The sequence below is a fragment of the Strigops habroptila genome, chromosome 2 (assembly GCF_004027225.2).
Source record: "Strigops habroptila isolate Jane chromosome 2, bStrHab1.2.pri, whole genome shotgun sequence".
Lineage (NCBI taxonomy): Eukaryota > Metazoa > Chordata > Aves > Psittaciformes > Psittacidae > Strigops > Strigops habroptila.
The window spans coordinates 63,889,246-63,908,579 of record NC_044278.2 but is presented as its reverse complement, the minus strand read 5'-3'; the positions used below and the strand labels follow the sequence as shown (position 1 = coordinate 63,908,579).

The 19,334-nt window shown below is 36.0% G+C and overlaps 1 protein-coding gene across 2 annotated transcripts in view; it reads right to left on the bottom strand.

Annotated features, from left to right (window-relative positions):
• ANKRD10 (ankyrin repeat domain 10) overlaps nt 1–19,334 on the bottom strand; it is a 37,908-nt gene that overhangs the window by 12,336 nt on the left and 6,238 nt on the right. The window contains exons 3-6 of one of the 2 annotated variants that reach the window (XR_003990294.2): nt 15,772–18,537; nt 11,160–11,251; nt 8,379–8,504; nt 2,697–2,861 (exon numbers count right to left, since the gene is read on the bottom strand). Coding sequence is in view for 1 of the 2 variants with exons in the window: in XM_030477695.2 (XP_030333555.1) it covers nt 11,160–11,251 (92 nt within the window). In the remaining variant the exon portion in view is untranslated. The remainder of the gene's footprint in view (nt 1–2,696; nt 2,862–8,378; nt 8,505–11,159; nt 11,252–15,771; nt 18,538–19,334) is intronic. The other variant, XM_030477695.2, reaches the window with a different exon arrangement.

Genomic DNA, 19,334 nt, shown 5'->3' with positions numbered 1-19,334 from the left:
CCGGGGGGGGGGGGGGGGGGGGGGGGGAAGTAAATCATTGGACAACATGGACATAAATACCTCAAAATTTAATCTCTCTTGGGAAAAAAAAAAATTTCTTTTCCACCCATCCTTCGTTTTTTGGATAAGTTAAAAATCCCTTCAGTACTAGCTTTGATCTTTTATCCTAAACACCTTGAAGTAGTGGAAGCTCCAAAGAAGCTCAGAACACATTGTTTGATTTAAATCTTCAGGCAACCTGTCCTTTTGTTACTGCTCATCACACAGCAAATATGACAGTTCTATTTCTGCAACTGCATTACTCAGAATTTTAGAATGAGTAAGGCAATTTCCTGCTCTTTTGGGGTTGGGTTTTTTTTTTTTGAGGTAGGGTGGGGTTTTTTCCCCCAACAAAGATGCCAAACTTGAGGACAAGCTTGTTTCTTTTCAGGGTTTTTCTCTATGCAAGGCTACGTAGCTGACTCAAGACTAGGCAAACAGAAAGCTACATAGACTGTATTTTTCAAAGATGACCTTATGAAGGAAGAAGCTACCAGTGAGAAAGGTGTGGAAGGGTGCAAAAGTCATACTAAAGAAAATTAGACTAAGCCTTGAAAAGTTCCATGAATTTTATGATTAGTCAGTCTTTTATTGAATAGTATTCATTGACTTGGTGCAGTATTTTCTAAAGGTTGTCCTAGTTACTGTGAAAACAGACAGCTGTGTTCCAAAAACTTAATTCCCTCTCTCTCCAGTAAAAAAAAAATGAACTCAAGACCTGAAGACATCTCTGAATGTCAGTCCAGCTACACGAATGGGTGTAAAAACTGAAGAAAGGACACTGGAAACTTAAGCTCTGAAAATGCCATTCCCTTTTTAGTGCCTACTCTGGACAGGAACATACATGAAAATTGAACTGACAAACAGGAGAAAAATTCCTTACTTAACCTTGCCGAGGACTAAAATGCAGTTTTGGAAAGTGGTCAGAAAGTCAATTCGCTCTATGCTTCGAAAACACATACCTTGCATCATTCCCAAAGGAATTCAAGAATTTGAAAAACGAATGAGTCCTGTTAAGATTCTTTTACTTGGTAGCATTTTCTTGCTTTGTAGTTTATTCACTATTTTCATGTAAGACAAAGAATCATGAAGCATGGTATCATTTACCCTCAGCCTTGGTGCAGGCTAAAATCCAGGAGCTGAGAATCATAGACATGCTGTTTTCTTCAGAGTACAGAAGTATAAGATGCTAACTCCAAAGCAAAAGACAGACAAACGTAATTGGAAAGACACATTTTCTTACTATAAAGTTATGCTAAATAGAAAAAAAATCCATGAGGAAAGTTGAGGGAAGTCTGAATATGGATGAGTGTAAGTAGGTGATCTTGAAGTTCCTTGACAGATGACATTTAACACTTCCATTGTTCTGTAGTGACAGGTATTTTATAAATAAACTCAAAACATGCACTGTTATATTAAGGTTTAAAGCTCTGACTTTTGTATGTACATTTATTCACACACCTACAGTGCTTAAAACACCACTCCTAAAACACATTTTCGTTCTTCTGTCAAGTGATGTCCACAGGCAGTCTTCAAAATTGACTAAACTTGGCATGAAGATGACTTTTTTTTTTTCTGAAATCTGTTTTTCTCCCTCTGGTTGACATCATCGTAACTCCCATTTTGAAGGCCCAGTTCATCTAAAGAGTCCTGGTATCACATTAAGGCAGCTCTAAGGAGGACACTGACGAAGCATATGTTTAGATACTTTCTTCTTCTGAAATGCTCTTTAAGATGATGGCTGTCGGTGTAATTGAATTGTTTTTCAGAACCAAAAGAGGTATGTTATCTGACCAAATAGGATTGGTGTACAGAAACATGACATTAACTTTCAGTTTAGCAGGATGTTTTTGTTATTTCAATCTAACCACAATTTGTTGTTTTGGGACGTTCACTAAAGGAAGGAAAAAATATCTGAAACAAGCTCTTGAAAAATATGCAAGACACTTCCACTATGATAAAGTTACAGAAAGAAAAAAAACCCCAACAAACCAATACAAAACTTAGAATTGTTTAAATATAACTACCTTTATGTAGGAAAGATTTATTTCAAAATAAGTTACAAAATTTACTCTCAGAAAGATCTGCAGAAAGAAAAAGACTTGTGCTTCTTGCATTGAATTATAAATTAGATTGAATTTACTTAGAAAAAACTTGATTCTAAGTTGTTTCAATTGTTTGTATTTTTCATATTTATTGGAGGAAAAAATCATGCATCTAACATCGAAATACATATGAAATACACTATCTTCCACTTATAATGTCACATACCTTGAAAAACAAAACAAATGTTTGCTACAAAATGTCAACAGTAAATCTTTTTGGAAAAAAACAAAAACCAAAACAAAAACCAAAACCCCAAAACATTCATATATGTAAAAAAAAAATCCCCTAAATGTTTAATTTTAAATAGTGATTACATTGCCTACAGCTTACTGTGTTTTTGTTAATGCCATGCGACAATCTAAGAAAATAAACCACAGTTTTCGTATATCAATGTCATATCTGTTAAAAAATACTGATCTCAACTTATCTATTGTTAGTTAACAAATAAAAATGTAGATAATTGTAAATTAGGGTAAGCAAAGCATGCAAATCTATAGATTCTATATCTGAATTCCTAGATTAGCATTAAAACCAATCACCGCAACAAATACCTCAACAGTATGCCTTGTGTGCAGAAAGGAAGCGATACTGAACATTCAATGCCACAACTGTAAGGTTTTCGGAGAAGCACCTGTGGCAGTTTCAGCAGTTTCTATATGGAATGCTCCCCCTTTCTAGGATTACTTGAAAAAATCAAGTCAATTCGAATTACGTAGCTGTAAAACATTGACATGTGTAGTTTTTACAGTTTCAGAATCTTCTGTTTGATTTAAACGGGCAATGGTGCATAAACAGGAAACTTATATCATAAGGGATCACATATTTGCAGGCAACATTAAGACTAAAAGTTACATTAACATACATAAAGTGCTGTAGCACATTATTCAATATGTAAGCCATTATCATGTGACCACCTTAACAACAAGATACTAAGCCTTTTATGGCTTTAAAGCATTATTACTTTCATCCTGAAACCAATTTGTCAGTTCTTCACTGAAATTTATATAGAATGGATTAAAATTACCGGTCAACTCATGGCTTCAATTACTTTAAATTTAGTAGGCTGTTTCTCAAAAGAATTAGTAACTATTCCTATACAAAAAATTAGCAAATACAAGGATTAAAACAAAACAAAAGAAGAAAGAGAAAAAAAGATCAGAACACTAAAACGCCCACAGTGAGAAAAAAACGTTTCCTACATAAACATCAGTATACTAGTCTAGAATTTCTAAAAGCAAAATGATTTTAAAATACTAAACTTTAAGTGTTTTAACCCTTTGGTGTCCAAATACAATAGTTGTAAGATAGTTTCAAACTTTTTTTTTTTTCAGATACCAAGAGAAAAATACTCAACTAAACAGATGTGTGTCACTGCTGGGACAGCTATAAAAATTCATGCTAGGATTACATACTGGGCATCTAAAAAAGCACAAGTTGGTGCCAAGTTTTTATTTCACAACCAAACATGTGGCAGCTGAAATTATTTTAGACTTTTAAGGACAATAGCAGAGTTACTACAAACATCTTCCAAAATCTTAAGAAGGTGACTATACTGGGAAGTAGGAAGCTCTCCTTTGTGAAGCCACTTTTTTTCATATGAAAAAACAGGTACACTACAAATTATGCAGCTCTAATTAGCTCCCAGATACTTCAACTCAGGACTGAGCAAATGCAGGCAGAAGAAAGAATTCATTAACCATGGTAGGCAACATTGGAATTACTACAAGCATCACCATCAGGTGGTGATTTACTGCTGTATCTGCATCGATTTATATGCTTTAAGAAAGACTTCAAACAGCGTACTTCACTTTGAAGTATCTCTTGTAAAATTGATTCATAGTTTCAAATAAACTTTTGCCTGAACAATATAGGCCCATCTGACTTTGCCTGGCATCAACAATCAACAGCATTTTTAAATTTGTATCCAATTACGTAACAAGCGATTCCTAAACACAACTCACAAAAGAAAGGTATCAAAGATTATGGTAACTCTTAAAACAACAGTGTGATTGCAATACAGCATAACAGAAAAGACCTTCCCTATTAAAATGAAAATACATATTTCCTAGACCGCTAGCAAAAACGAATTCCAAGTAAGCAGCATTTTAGTACTGCAGCCACTTTAAATCCAAAGAGAATGTAAGAGTTACTTAGCTAGCCAATCTTATGAAAATGAGAACTATCATTGCTGCTGCTATCACGTTTCTAGAAACAGACCAGGAATTGCAGATGAAGTTGCTTACAATGAGGAAAGCATTATGGAATATTATTAAGGAAAGGTTCAGTGCAAACTCTGACTTGAAAAGATAAACAACCTTGCAATTCAGATTCTGCTAAGATGCTTCTAGTAGCAAATAAAATCACGTTGTATCTCTTCAGCATACCAACTGAAAAACGATAGCCTAGAATTAGAAAAAGAAAGCAATCTTCTCTCAAATGTGCCAAACATGGAAGAAAGAGCATGGACAGTAAGAGCTTAAGAATGAAATGAATTTTAAAGTATTTTTGTGTCAAAAGGGGGGAAAAAAATCAAGAATTAAAGTACCAAACGTATTAGATGGATTCATTATTTTCCTGTAATAGGTGTGGAGAGGCAGATGGTCAAACTGTAAAAAAATTTAGTTTTGTGACAAAACTAACTTGATGTTCTTATTCAAGAAGACAGATGATCTTTTGGATTAAGAAACTACTGAAATGCCTAAAACCACTTTAACTTTGCAAGAGTTTTTTCAACTTAGATTTTTCCTTCATTTGAAAGAAAATTTATCTACCGTGTTTAAGCAACAAGCAAAACAGAAAGAAGGAAACAGAAGCTGAAACAGAAGAGTAAGATTTCCTCTAATTTATAGCTGCCAAAGCTCTTCCAGGGTTTGCTAAGCCTCCATGCAATGAGATGCATCTTGTAACCTGAAGCACGTGACACATTAGAATATTTTTCTGACTAACCTGAACATGTTCTGGGCCATGCCACAACTACGTACTGTTCTTTGTCCAGGTTCAAAAGTATTGGTTGAACTATGATCAACTCTACTCAAAAGATACAAACTAGAACAGCAAACAAAATCCAAATCAATACAGCAGAAGTTAGCACTTATGTGTTGCAATTAACAATTCTCCCATCACATATCCAGTCAAAAAGTACCAGCAAATCAAGCACAGAACCCGAGTGCAGATCACCACCACAGACGACTGGAGTAATGAGCAGAACTAATCAGACCATTTTATTTGGGAATATACTGCACCCTTGTTTCTTCCACTGTATCTAACTTGTGCTCTGGCCAAGTTCCACTTTGTAACACTTTGGTTTCTCCACCTAACTTAACCGCACCCAGGTTTCTGATGCCAGTAATAGCTTATCTTGCAGAAAAAAATAACGTATCTGAAGGGAAGCTGCAGCGTGAACACGAGCACAGTATCATATGTGAAGGCAGATCACTCCCAATAAAAAAATCCAAACATTCCTGTCAGAAAGCTGAGCTATCCTCACATAAAAGTCTTGGTAACACTTCAATGTTCTTTATCCAGCTCTTCTGGACTGAAGAAAAGCTGAGAAACCAGTGCTAAAAATCACAAAGGCTTGGCACTAATGAATAAGCTCCCCCGTCAAGCTGACCCATATCCTGTGAACTTCCTTTATGTTCCAGAAAGGTCATAAAATATCATCGCTTTAATGATTTAACTTTATTCATAAAAATTACAACCTCTCATGTTCCTCTATTTCTGAACTGATGTCAGTAACTACTGTTATTACTCCACTCCCACTAAGAATAATTGACTCTCAAACCGACAGGAACTCAGCGGTAGGAGTTTGCCTTAGCTTCCTGCCAATTATTCAGAACAGCTGTAACTGCGAAAACTACCCATTTCCATCCAGGTCAACTGTAAGACTGAGCCTTTCCCACTTTTTTTACTTATCAGATACCCATGCATCTATGTTCTAGTTCAGTATTTTCAAATCTTTCTTTGAGACTAAACCCAAATTACTCCGTTACTTCACAATCACAACCTCCTACAAATCACTTTAAATTCTTCTACAGTGAAGACAATCAAGTGTGAAACCAAACAGGGAAGAAATTAGCAAGCTTTACTTGTAATTATTTTGCAGAAGAATAAAGAGTTTCACCCCAGAAATGTACAAACCACTTTGACTATGCCTTTCCAGAAGAGTTTATGTAAGGCAGGAAAGGAAGAATGAATTCCAATACGTATAGCCTCCATACTGCAGAACTGTCACTACAAGAATACTACAGTGAGAGCCATTAAAATGATTGTTATGTACAATTAAACAAGAACAGCGACATTTTCCCTCAACTATACTGCACTGTTTAATAATGCAACAACAGTAATTAATCCAGCAGTTTAACTGCTATCTGGAGAAGAAGCAATCAGGTTTGCAGAAAGAATCATGCATGAAATGGTCAGTTTGAAAAGTACCATATTATTATCAATATTAAAATACTAATTAACAGATTAAAAAAACTGTTGAAAAAGGACCTAAATCCTATTCCTAGACAAATGACGAGTAAGAACCTGAAGTATTAGTCTCAAGAGGAGGTTATTCACCCTAAGAAAGTACAGTGTTGGTTTTTCTACACTCTTATCAATGTAGCAACAGTACAGCTTCTAAAAAAAAAGGATGACATACTAATAGCACTTCCCAAGTATGCAAACATCAGAAATGGACAGCAGATCAATAATTAAGGGTTTGGTAATTATGTTAGCTAGGGAAGAAAACCACACATGTTAAAAACCTGCAAGTATCTGCTAAGATTTTAAGAAATCGGGAAGAAATCTAGAAAGTAATAAGAGAGATCTCTGAATCCTGAGACCCTTCAAGAAAACAGGCCATGGAAGTTTCCCCTCCAGACTGAAAAGAACTGCGACTTTACATCACAAAGGAATGGCCATGTTGTTCTCATGAAATCTACACATCACTCTTCTTCTGTCTCTTCATTAAAGGTGACTGGATTTCAGAACGTCAAGAAGTGTTAAGAGTACGAATAAGAAGAACAAAAGTTGAGATATCACAGGAGTGGTCATAATTAAAATATGAAACAGACTTCACTTCAAACAGAAACATAGTGCAAAGATTTCACAAAGGGCTAATCCAACAGCACTAAAAAATTTACACTGAACAGATTTCTGTTATGGAGGATGGAGGAAGTTGTGAAGGAAAAAAGAAATGTATGCTTTTATTTTTTTAAACACCACAATGCAGATCGTGACACATGAATTTGCAAAGAAAAATTAAAATTAAGCCACTGTCAGAGAACAGAATGCAATTTTTGCTGAAAACCTGAATACCAGAGATAGGACATTTCTGGCATCATAGAACAGTTAATTTACACATTCAAATGAATGCAAGACAGCTTTAATGAGGAAGTGGCTGAAGTGTGTGCCTAAACTAGATGAACATCACGATATGAATCTGTCATCTGGTAGAAACAGATGTACTGGTATGTTTATCCCTACATGTCAGACCTGGAGACCAGAGTGTAAGAAACTAGAAAGGAAAATATCTCTATGATGCCTTGTAGCACCCCATCACATTATACAAACCAAATTTCCCCCAAATCCTTAAGATTTTTGGCAGGGAAATGAACAGCTTTCTTATGCTACTATTCAAGCACCTTGATCAACAGAATTCTGAAGCAAGCAAGTACTTGTGTTCAATTGGATGCGTGCACACCCAGCCACATCCTGTCCCACAAGTTATGCTACTTTCTATCCTAGGATAATACAGTGTTTGAAACTTCTCTCCTAGCTCTGAATTAAGTCACTAGGAATACACAACTGTTCAAATGACGGTTGCAGAAGAATTTTTACTCAGAAATAAGTGTACACAATGCACAAGGGAACTGCATGCAAATGGACATAAAACGGAAGAAGTTCAAATAAGCATAAGTAACAGCTGCATCTGCTTTTTATTTTTTATTCAACATGTTCTGTGTTTATAGCTGAATTTTATATTGATACATATGCTGTGATGCAATCCATGTAATTATATTAATACCCAGCATTTTAAAAAATAGTGTAAAAGAGCAAAACAAAACATGGCACCAAGAAGGCTTTTCCTCCACAAAGAGCTGTGGACACTTGTTTGTCACCATGATAAATAATACACAATTAACCATACATAAATTGCATAATTATGCTTTTTAGTGAAAATCCAGCAGTTACTATGGATACTTTAAAAGGTATATCCACATTAAAAAGTCAGTTACACAGCAAACCTTTTCACTCATATGAGGACATTGTGACCACCTGCTTCCCCCTCTTCAAGGGTCCATGAATACCATAGTTAGTGGAGCAACCATTTTTATGGCTGTAGGACATACTGTGCACAGAATATGCTTCAGCTAAAATGAGAAGGTAAATACCACAAAAAAAATCAAAATATTTTCACTAGGGTACAATTATTATTTTTTAATATTATTAAAAATTTACACAGGAATAGAGACCCAAATTCTCTCTCATCAATTAGGAAAACAATGCAACAACTTAATGAAATTTAGAGACTGCAACATACTCTGTAAAAGCAATACACTAACAAGCCTGAAATAAACTGGAACAGCAAGTGAGGCAATTTTATTCAAACTAGAATTCTTACTTTTATCCTTACTGCACTATTGTTCTTTGGCTTCCAATATAACCAAAGGAGTGAATAAAGTAGAAATACGGTAAACATTGATACCAAAAATTACACTAGTCCAAGTTACTTCATTTTAACAGCAGTATTTCAATAATCATTCGTTAATAAAAAATACATTTCTTGCAGTATTACACTACTGATTACTAGTGCTTGTGTAATAATGAAATCTTAACATCCCTGTTTTACTGTCTATAAAAAACTAGGGATGGTGCAATACTTGATGCATACCATAAATATCAGGTATAAGCAGTATATTTGACTATTTGCAGTCACAAGGGATATTCTCTGTATCTTCACATAACTAGATTTTGGTACCATAACTGTATGAAGAAATAAAAAAAAATTGGGTAAGATCTAATCCCCACCAAAAAAGGCCATATTCACCATCAGTACACATGAGCACTTTGGTTCTAGTTAGTGCTTAGTTCTACATTTAATAAAACTCCTGCCTCAGTCCCACACAGTCAATTGTAATTTCAGTTAATATATATACAAATTAGAACTCAAACAGATGGATAAAATCCCTCTCTTTTTTTTCTAACTGAAGCCATAAAATAAAGGAGTCAAAAGTTTCAGAGCCTCTACATTTTTGAGTTGTTACAAAATCAGAAAATCAACATAATCATTAGAGATATGGGGCCAGTTTCCAAACCCAAAGAACCCCAAATTAATCAGCATCAAAATCGTAGACATGGATCTGGCCTAATTTAACATACTAAGCATGGAAACTAGATTCTAAGGAAAAAAAATCCTCACCCCAATTAGTCAATGGCTAGCTCGCTCAGGTGAGAGGGTCAAGTCCTCATCCTCTAAATGACGAAATGTGGGTTGCTCCACTAGCCTATTGCATTTGCATCCCTGACTTTAACATTTCCTGGATAGGATCTGGTATTTAATTACCTATGGAACTTGTGACAAGTTTACCTTACTGAAACACAGATGGAATTCAAAGTTAGAACACTGAGAATTCGAATTATTTCCTGCTCACTAAAACTGCTATAAACCTACGCTACTTCTGCTGCAAATAGTTTTGGTCAAAGGCAGCTACCACTCTCCAAGTTTTACAGAAATGTTTTGCCTATGGTTTGCAAAGAGGATGTTTAAAAAGCGAAATTTCAGTTCGGTAAGTTAAAGTTGCAGCCACATCTCCAACCTCAGTTACTCAGCTACTCATTTTGAAAGTCCTCTGGATGTAACACATCCTCTTCTTTACATCAGATTCTTAACTCACTCATTTCACATTGTTTATGCAGTTCTGCAATTTCTCTTTTGATTGGTTACTTCATAAAAATCACAAGATTACATACTAATTGATGATGATAATTAAGGTTTGCTCAATTCCACAGTAAATTTAAATCTGAGTTTATCCTAAGATATCTGAAAGTGAATGCAAAATCAGAATTCATAAATTTGAGACTGATTCCATAAGCTTGTCAATAACTTGAGACAGCTGCGTAGTTACTTTAGTGTCATCTTTCTACGAAGCAATCTCTTTATATAAAGCAATTTGTTCATTACTATTAACTTAAAAGATACTGTATTTCCTCAATACTCTATGATACCATTGAAAAGAGTTAAATTTTATGATAGATTTATCAGGGCAGCATTACAAAAACAGTAAGATGGAAACCAAAGGGTAAAACAAGAATTTAACTACATGATTCTTATTTCACTTACAACTTAAAAGTTTCATATTGCAGATTAAAATACAGTAACTAGTTACCATTTAAGATAATAAGGCTAGTTCTAATTAAAACAAATTGCTAAAGTATTTACATTATTATAAGCCATAGAGCTTATACTCAACATTTCTAGGTGAAAACTGCATCCATTTTGTCCATGCTGTAAGTTTCAAAAGTTTGTGAGATTTTCTCAATGTTTTTGCAGTACATAAACCTTTAAAGAAAAAAGTTAACAGGGCAAATATACAATACACTAACAAACAGTATTAAACTAACTGCAAAGAGTGTGTGAGATGCTATTTTGCAGATAATGTTGTTTTTGCATTGTTTTCTATATTTATTCACCAGTGCAAGGTGTAAATTTGTTATAAAAAAATAACTACATGCTACATAAAGGGTACAATTTGGGGTCATCTGACAGAAGCACGATAAATATTTTAATATATCAGATATAAATGCAATACTAATATAGCACACTGGTATCACTTATGTCAAATAAACTTTATCACTAGACATGCAAACCATCTTGGGCTTCATTACAGTTGAACATGTCTAGCTGTCTTTCAACCAGGTGTCGGCTATTTTGACTTTTCCATCTGACATTAGTATCTATGTTTACTGGTCTAAGTTAGTTAGCTAAACACACAACAATCAACAACAAGAAAAAATACCTCACTTACTCTATTTGCGCACCATGAGCCACAAGGGCACTTATGGAATCCATACTACCAGACCGTGCTGCTTTATGAATAGGAGTTTCACCAACATAATCCTGTAAAGACAAACTACATTTTGTCAAGCATAATCTTTCCAAAAATCAAAATCTTATTTTTACAATACTCACTTTAATTAAGAAAGCAGATACACAAAAGCAACATTTATTAGCTAGCAAATGCATCAGGTACTTTATTTTAAAGTTTGCAGTAGGCTGTCAGGTACATTAGATATTTAAGAAGAAATAATGCTAAGGGCATCTAACTCACAAGATCAGCCTTATCCAGTAACTAGGCAATCAGCAGAGTCATAACTCAGCAAAAGGTGTTAAAAACCCCCACAACATATACCACTGTAACAAATTATTCTATCATCTTTATTGCCCAGCCCTTGTGTTTCCCAATATGTAGGGCTGAGGAAGCCACCTTGAATTTAGAAGCAGCATGGCCAAGTTTGTGGGACTATACTGCTTTCAGATCCCACTGACACACGCACTACTGTACTACACCACAAATACTCACCAGGTGAGGAGTACATATGTGTAACTCTACTGTAATAGAAGTATGCCCAGAGTTCAGAGGACAGGCCAGATGTCTCCTGAGACATACACATTTGACTCATGTCCTATATACTTTTCTGACTATCTTCATTCATTTGCATTCCATTATTGTTAACTGGCACATACAATCACTTCATCTTTTCATATTACGTGCAAACATACTGGAAGCAGTGTATTACTTTTCAGGCAAGTCCTTTCTACAAACTATCTTCACAGGTAACTGGGAGAATCTACAATTCTACAATTAGCAATTTTACAAACACAACTGGAAAGCAGCAGGACAGTTCCATGCATCATGATTTACAGACTGCAGACAAAATTCAGCACTTGCAATTAATCATCAGTTATTAAGAATCTGTAATGAAATATAGCCTTGAAGTAGCAGGTAAGTGTTCGGTTACTAATTTGTTAGGTAATTATCACAGCCCTCAACACTTCCAATAGATAGCAAGGTTTTTTTTCCTTCCTTCCTCATCCTCTTTCTCTAATTTTTGACAGACTTCACTTGTCTGCTCCACTGATATTAAATATGTTACAACTGTTACGTGCCTTGTTCTTGCTTGGCTGTTCCTTTTATTAAAATATCAACACTAGCTATTAAAGTAACACAGCACCTTTACTGACTCACCAGTCTTCATACACAACAGTGTTCACCATCTACCACTACAGTACTGGTTACACTTTAGCTCAATTTGAAATGTGAAGATATTCAAAATATGATCATACTAGCATTTTCATATAGAAGGTAACAAGTGCTTTAAATTGTCTGCCAAGCTTCTGAGAAATTAAATCACATCTCTTATATCATTTAAATATAACTTGAAAATGAATTTTGGATTATGTGTTATATACTCTCAATTTTCTACTTGCCAATTTTATTTCATGGCAAAATATTTTTGTAACAAGTTACAAATTCACTGAGAGTGAAGCCAGTTTACCAGTGCTTAAGACATATATTCAGACAAAAAGTGAACCACCTAGCACTCCTAGAAGGGGGTAATCGTGGTACCAAAGTTTAACTGCTTATAAACTAAGGAAAATTGCTGAGGCTGATGAAGAAGTCTGGAGACACAGAAGAGCAGAAAACTCCTTGGAGTCCTTAGTGATTAGAAAAGAGCCACACAGCCCTTCTTCCAAAATGGCTTTCTGTAGCTGATGAATAGAAGACTGTCTTCCAATGAAGCTTATGTAATTTCTCCTACTTGTAACTTCTTGTGAAGTTACAGGAAGACAGAGACGTTTAACAGAGGACATATTATTAACTATCATATATGGAAATTGATTTGGCACCAATTTACCCAGGAAAATTTTCTTCATATTCTTCTACAATGGAAGTTGTCTTCGATTCATCATTTTGCTACAGTTCCACACCTTTTGTTAAGAGGTAACAGCATAGAAAAGAAGTGATTTGCCTCTTTTGTTCAGCATTAGTGTTTACAATCCCAACCCTAACTTAAGAGGTAATCAATCATTCAACAGAATGTTCAGGGAAATAGGGAAAGTTAGCTCAACTAGCCATGCATATGACAAAGATGACAGAAATCTCTACTAGCCCCATAAACCTAGCATGTTGCCCACAATAAGATCTAGAGAGCTGAATTATGAAGCATTGCTGTGAGGAAGCACTAGAAGGGTGAGAAAAGACCTTTGCAAAAGGACTCCTTGCCACTGCATTACAAGAATACATTAAGCTTGTAGCAGCTAACTATCCTGTCACCAACAACCAGAAAAAAGTTACTATGTCAGAAGAGAATGTATGTCTTCAGAAAGGCTTCTTTCAATCACTGTCCAAGAAAAGCATGTCTCTCTCCTCTACAGCTAAGGAATCGAGAAAACACTTAGAGAATGACAGAATATTCAAATTCAGATTTTTACAGCTTTGGTTTTAATTACAGCACCTAAATTTCAGTCATCACTGTTATCTTCTCTTAAAGTTCTCCTATAGGACCCAATGTATTTGCACTGAAGTAGTTTATGAAATAGTCTCCTCGCTCTATAAAGAAGAAATCCTCTCTGGGTTATAAGCTAGACTGAAAGGGAAAAAAAAACCCAACAACCTCCGACTGAAAAATGGCTTTATATTTTTCAATGCATCCAAAATTAGGCATACAGAGAAAAATAAAGCACTCTATGAGCCTCAGAACAATTCTGGTTTGATTCAACAATTGGAATGGATGGCACCAAACAGAAAAAGCAATGTAACAGAGGCTTTTCAAAGAAGCTCCTGAAAGCTGTTCAGGGTCTAGATTGTTAGCACATTTTCATGCATAAGACACCTCTTCCCTATCTCTTCTTTGGCTATGTGGAACAAATTATGTCACTTTATTTTGTGGGGCTCTACAAATTCCTAATTATCCTTCACATACCTCATAATCCTTCTGATTGTCCACAGCTCCGTATGTGGCTTAGTTTGATATAATCCCTTCTGTAGTAACATTCCAGGAAATGAAACATCAATAACTTGTACTGGCCTTTCATATCTAGAGCAGAAGTTTTCAAGATCCCATTCACCCTTCTGACTTAATACTGCATCAATATCCCAAACTTGTCTCATAATCAAAAGTCACATTGTAAATAAATGAGCAGAAAGGCAAATTAAATTTTATTAGTTTATCACTCAGGGTAACACAAATTCGCTTCTGTGGAGACTAAGCATTTTGTGTATGGTGCTCCTGAAGATGTGCCTATGATGCCTTGTGACTCTTCTTGTCATATTTATTTTTTGAAACTCCCTGCCATTGCCAAAGACTTTCCTCCTTGCTCTTATGGGAACATAACTATCCATTTACAAAGACAAAGGCAGTCTTCTCTCACTTGGGGTCATGACTAGATTACCTATCACTGCTGTCTCATTTTACTGAGCTTATCCTATTTTCATTTGTGTGGCTGAAGAGCCTTTTTGCTTTTTTGGTTTAAATCAGTAAATCTATCTCAGATTGATTAATCAGTTGACATTTCCTCACTATGCTGCTTAACTTCAAAAGATATTTCTTCTACTGATCAAATATTTTCCCTCAAACTCTCTTCTTATTCCCAGCCCTCTTCTAGATATGGTTGTATTTCAGTTCAGTAAAGCCATTTTTTATTCCATTTTCCCCTCTTTCTGTATTTTTAGGATCCACATCTCCGTTGACATTAGGATCTTCCAGTTCAACTTGGTGCATATTTTCCATTTTGAACTTTAAAGTTACAAGTCCCTGGATATGATGCAGTTAATTTCACTGACATCTTTACAGCCTTTTCAAATATATATGTAAGTTACTTACCTGTAAATACTTCTTTTTAAAACGAAAAGCCCCACACACGCTTATATTAAAACCTGCCAACTATGTGTACTGGTTTTTGGCTGGGACAGAGTTAAATTTCTTTGCAGTAGCTGGCATGGTGCTATGTTTTGGATTCATAACCAAAATAATGCTGGTAACACACCAATGTTCTAGCTAGGAGTGGGCTGAGAGGTGACACAGCTGCATCTGCTGACTCAAACTGACTAAAGGAATATCCCATACAATAATCATAATGCTCATCAAGAACAGCGGGGGGGGCGAGGAGGGGCTGTTTCCAGGGCCATCATAGCTCAGGGACTGACCAGGCATCAGTCAGTTAGTGATGAGCAATTGTGGGACTGTTTGGTTACAGTGCAGGGGCTTTAATTTTATTTTTTTTTATAATAACTTCATTTTCTTGGTTTTGTTTCCTTTTTTGCCTATTAACATGTCTTCCTCTGAAACCAGGGTTTTTCTCACTTTTCCCTTCCCATTCACTCCCTCAACCCACTGTGGGGAGGGAAAATGAGCAAGCGGCTGTGTGATGCTTAGGTGCCTACTGCTGTTAAACCATACCACTACACAAGCACTTCAAAATACTTCTAGTACAGATATCCAAGACACAGAAGCACTATTTTAACTGACAAGAAATATAAATTAATTCCATTCCTTAACTCAATCAACTGAATTTAAAGTTCTATCAGCAGATCGCATTCCCAAAAACTGTTCAGATTTCTTAGATCCAGCACCCACCCTTTCTGAAGCCAAGAAGTAGATGTTGGAGAATACAGAGTATTTTTTCTTATTCTTCGCTATAAATGCTTTGAATTCATGATGGTTTCTCCTTCTGAATTTTGAGTGCAGATGAGAACTGATCGAATATTTTTATCTGGATTTAGTCCAAACTGTTGTTTAAAATACAGAACTGTAACATACCAAAGAATGAGTGTCTTCTTCCTCCTCACCAAGGATACCACCGTGTTTACAGCTCTTGCTAGTGTAGGTAATCTAACCCTCCTAAATCTATTTGCCATCACTGGCACATGACAGTAACTGGCTGGATGACAAGTATATTAGCACCACTTGTAAGGATGCAGTATTTCTTATCCCTTCTTTAAGTCAAGCCACACAAAATGGGAGGGGGGGGCAAATCAACACACGCAATATACAATAGAAATGTTTAATAGGCTGAGGCTAGAGGGAAAATATATTTAAATGAAGTAACAGGCTTTTTAATCAAAAAGTACTCATGATTATCTGCTGTTAATACCCACAACAGCACAAAAATCAATCTGCGTTGTGACAAGGATAAAACATAAAAAAAACCAACCCACCAAACCCTCATGGAAAGTAAAAGTAGCAGTATAATTGCTTTGCACTGTTACAGTGAACTAGAGCAGGCAGATAGCCAAATGCAGGTCTTGAGTCAATTAAGAACTATTTGCAGGCACTGCCCACTGAACTGAAAAAAAAAAAATAAAAAAAAATATATATATATAGTAGGACTTTCTCTTATTCCACTGCTGGGCAGAACAGGCAGATCGCTGCTTGGCACTTCAGCTTTCTCCTTTGCATTTTTATAGTGATCTTGGAAGTGAGAGAACTGCCCAACTGATCATAAAACGAGACAGATGGGTGCTAGCCAGCACATAAAGTAATATAAGAGGGCTGGGTATCACAGATATACTCACAGAACTTATCTGGGGAGAAAGGTACAGTTGGGACAAGGAGTTTTCAGCATTAGTCCTTCCTGGCTGCTGCCCAAGAAATGTCCCAGGCAGCTGTCACCAGCACTGAGATATGCATTTTCATGTTTTCCTAAACTTCAGGGCAGGCAGCATGGGCTACAATACAGTACCTCAGGGCACACATGAGAAAGCGTGCATGCAAATTCTACTGAGTACCGGAGGTTTACGTAAAGACTGAGAGACTCGAGTGGATTCCTTTTCGGAAGCTATCCTTCTCTTTTCCCAGAGGTGATGGGTTAGTCTGTAGCCAATGAACAGGAGTCAGTTTGCAAGGAAAGTTTTACTACTTTAATTATCAAGTATTCCCAGATTTTTCTCAGCATGTGTTTTGTATCCAGTGTCCATGGAACACTTGTCCTCACACAAGCATTAGCCAGTGACTATGTCTGTCTGAAGTACAGCATCAGTCAGCGAGCTGGAAGGAACAAACAAAATACACATCAGGAAATAGTGCTCTGGAAGCTCAAAAGTGTGGGTGGAAGCCCTAGATGGTCACCTGACAGCGCTTGGAAGTTAAATAAGGAACCAAGATCATTTATTAAGGACTTCAAATCAAACAAGAATAGTAGAATTTGACTGCAATTCAACAAACAGCTGGAAGGAACTGGGGAAAGCAAAGCATGCACTATGCTTCACAGCCATGTATGAAACACTCCAGATACATCTTAGATAAGTTTGCCTAGCTTTCAGTGCTCATTCATGTGAAACCAGTGTGACTGACCAGCTGCATCCTAACTAAGAACCCAACAGACTTTTTTGTTTCTACTATATTTTAATTAACCAGAGCTATCTTCATTGAACTACACCTAGAATACCTCTTCTTATATGTTCAGTTAACATTTTGTGGGGGCAAAATAAGCTATTACACTCAAGTGAAACTTGAGCCTGCTGTTAACAACACACAATGCTTCCACAGAGTCAGCTCGCAGTACCATCTATATTAGTGTCCTTTGCCTGTCAATACCTAAATCTGCCCTTAGAAGTCTATAGGATACCACCACCACTATCTTTTGAAAACTTGATAACTACAGTACTCTTCCTCCTGTGGAAGATCACAGATCTATTTAGCTCTGGTGACAGGCCATGAATTTATAGATTCCCGAGTCACTGGCTAGTCTTGGTGGCTTCCTTCAGCTGGAATGAGTCTCCTGCCTATTTTTAATTGCATATTATACTGCCTTCTGCTTTCCTTTACAGTCATCTGCATGGTGCCCTCAGCCCATGGAGAGATCTCTCTGCACTCTTTGCTTCTTTGGGGGCTAGTTGCTACTTTCTTCTTTGCTATAACCTCCCTCACTAGATGCAATTCTTTTCCCCCATCAGGTTCCAGGACAGCAAGCTTGTTCTTCAACTCCATTTCAATCTCACTGGTCAGTTCTTCTCTTTATCCTCATAGTTGGAAACTTTCATTCTTCTCATTCATTCATTTTCATTCATTCTTCTCTTCTCATTTAGCAGATATTTGTATACCTTTATTCTGTGCATGCCATGTTTCCTCTCTAATCACCGTGTCTTTACATTCTTACCTGGTCTCCAGATGCATTTATAGTTCTTCTATTTTCTCTTCTGAAGATTCTACCACTATGCAGCAATAACTTATTGAATAAGTTACTTTTGTCAGGTATCAAGGAGAAGATGCGATCTATAGCCTCTGCATCCAGTCACTTCATTGTTTCTACAATTCTCCTGGTGTCTCACAGCTGTTCTCAATGCACCAGCCTTCTTTTCTGAAAACTCAACACAAACTTCCCCATTTCTTATTTTTGCATAGCTTAAAAAAACAAAAAGAACCAAACTCTAGAAATGCAAATGGTCAAGTCCTTCAGCAGACTTAGCTTAACTCTACTGCATATAAAACACAGTCTGGCCATTAGATATTAAAAAAAGTATGATGCGAGGTTTAACAGACCAGACATTTTACAGATGCTGCGCTACACTACAGCTTTTAGTAAATGTATATTCTGTAGTATTAATGACTCTCATAGAATACTATAAATAATTTTGCATACTGCTAGAAAGGCACACATTATGCATGCCCAGCATACATAGATTTATTCAGTGCTGCAAACGTTATTGCCAAAAGCATAATAGTTTTAAGCACTTGATTCTGTTACTGCACCAGAGTACAGTTCTTTACAGGAATTTTGCTATATTAATACACTGTCCTCTACCAAATAAATCACTATCCATACTCAACTGTAAAAGTAATGGAAAATTATGTAAAAAAAAAATAAAATTCCCCCATTTATTCTTTGTTAGTAAAGTACATGTTTCTGACCTATTTGCAGGAAGTTACTAGAAAAGCTTTGGAAAGAATCTAAAAACGAAAACAGTTTGAAACCAGATGCACCTTAAAACAAACCATCACATATCTTACTAGTTAGATGTATGACTATATCATGAAGTACCACAAAGGTCTTGTGGTTCTGTAGGTAATGGTGAATTTTTCAATTCTTAGCATATTTAATAATATGCTCCTCAGTAGACTTTTTTCTTTTCCCTAAAGAGGCATTATCAGAGTATTTACTAATGCTGCCAACACCAGAGCAGCACACCATTTTGTTCAAG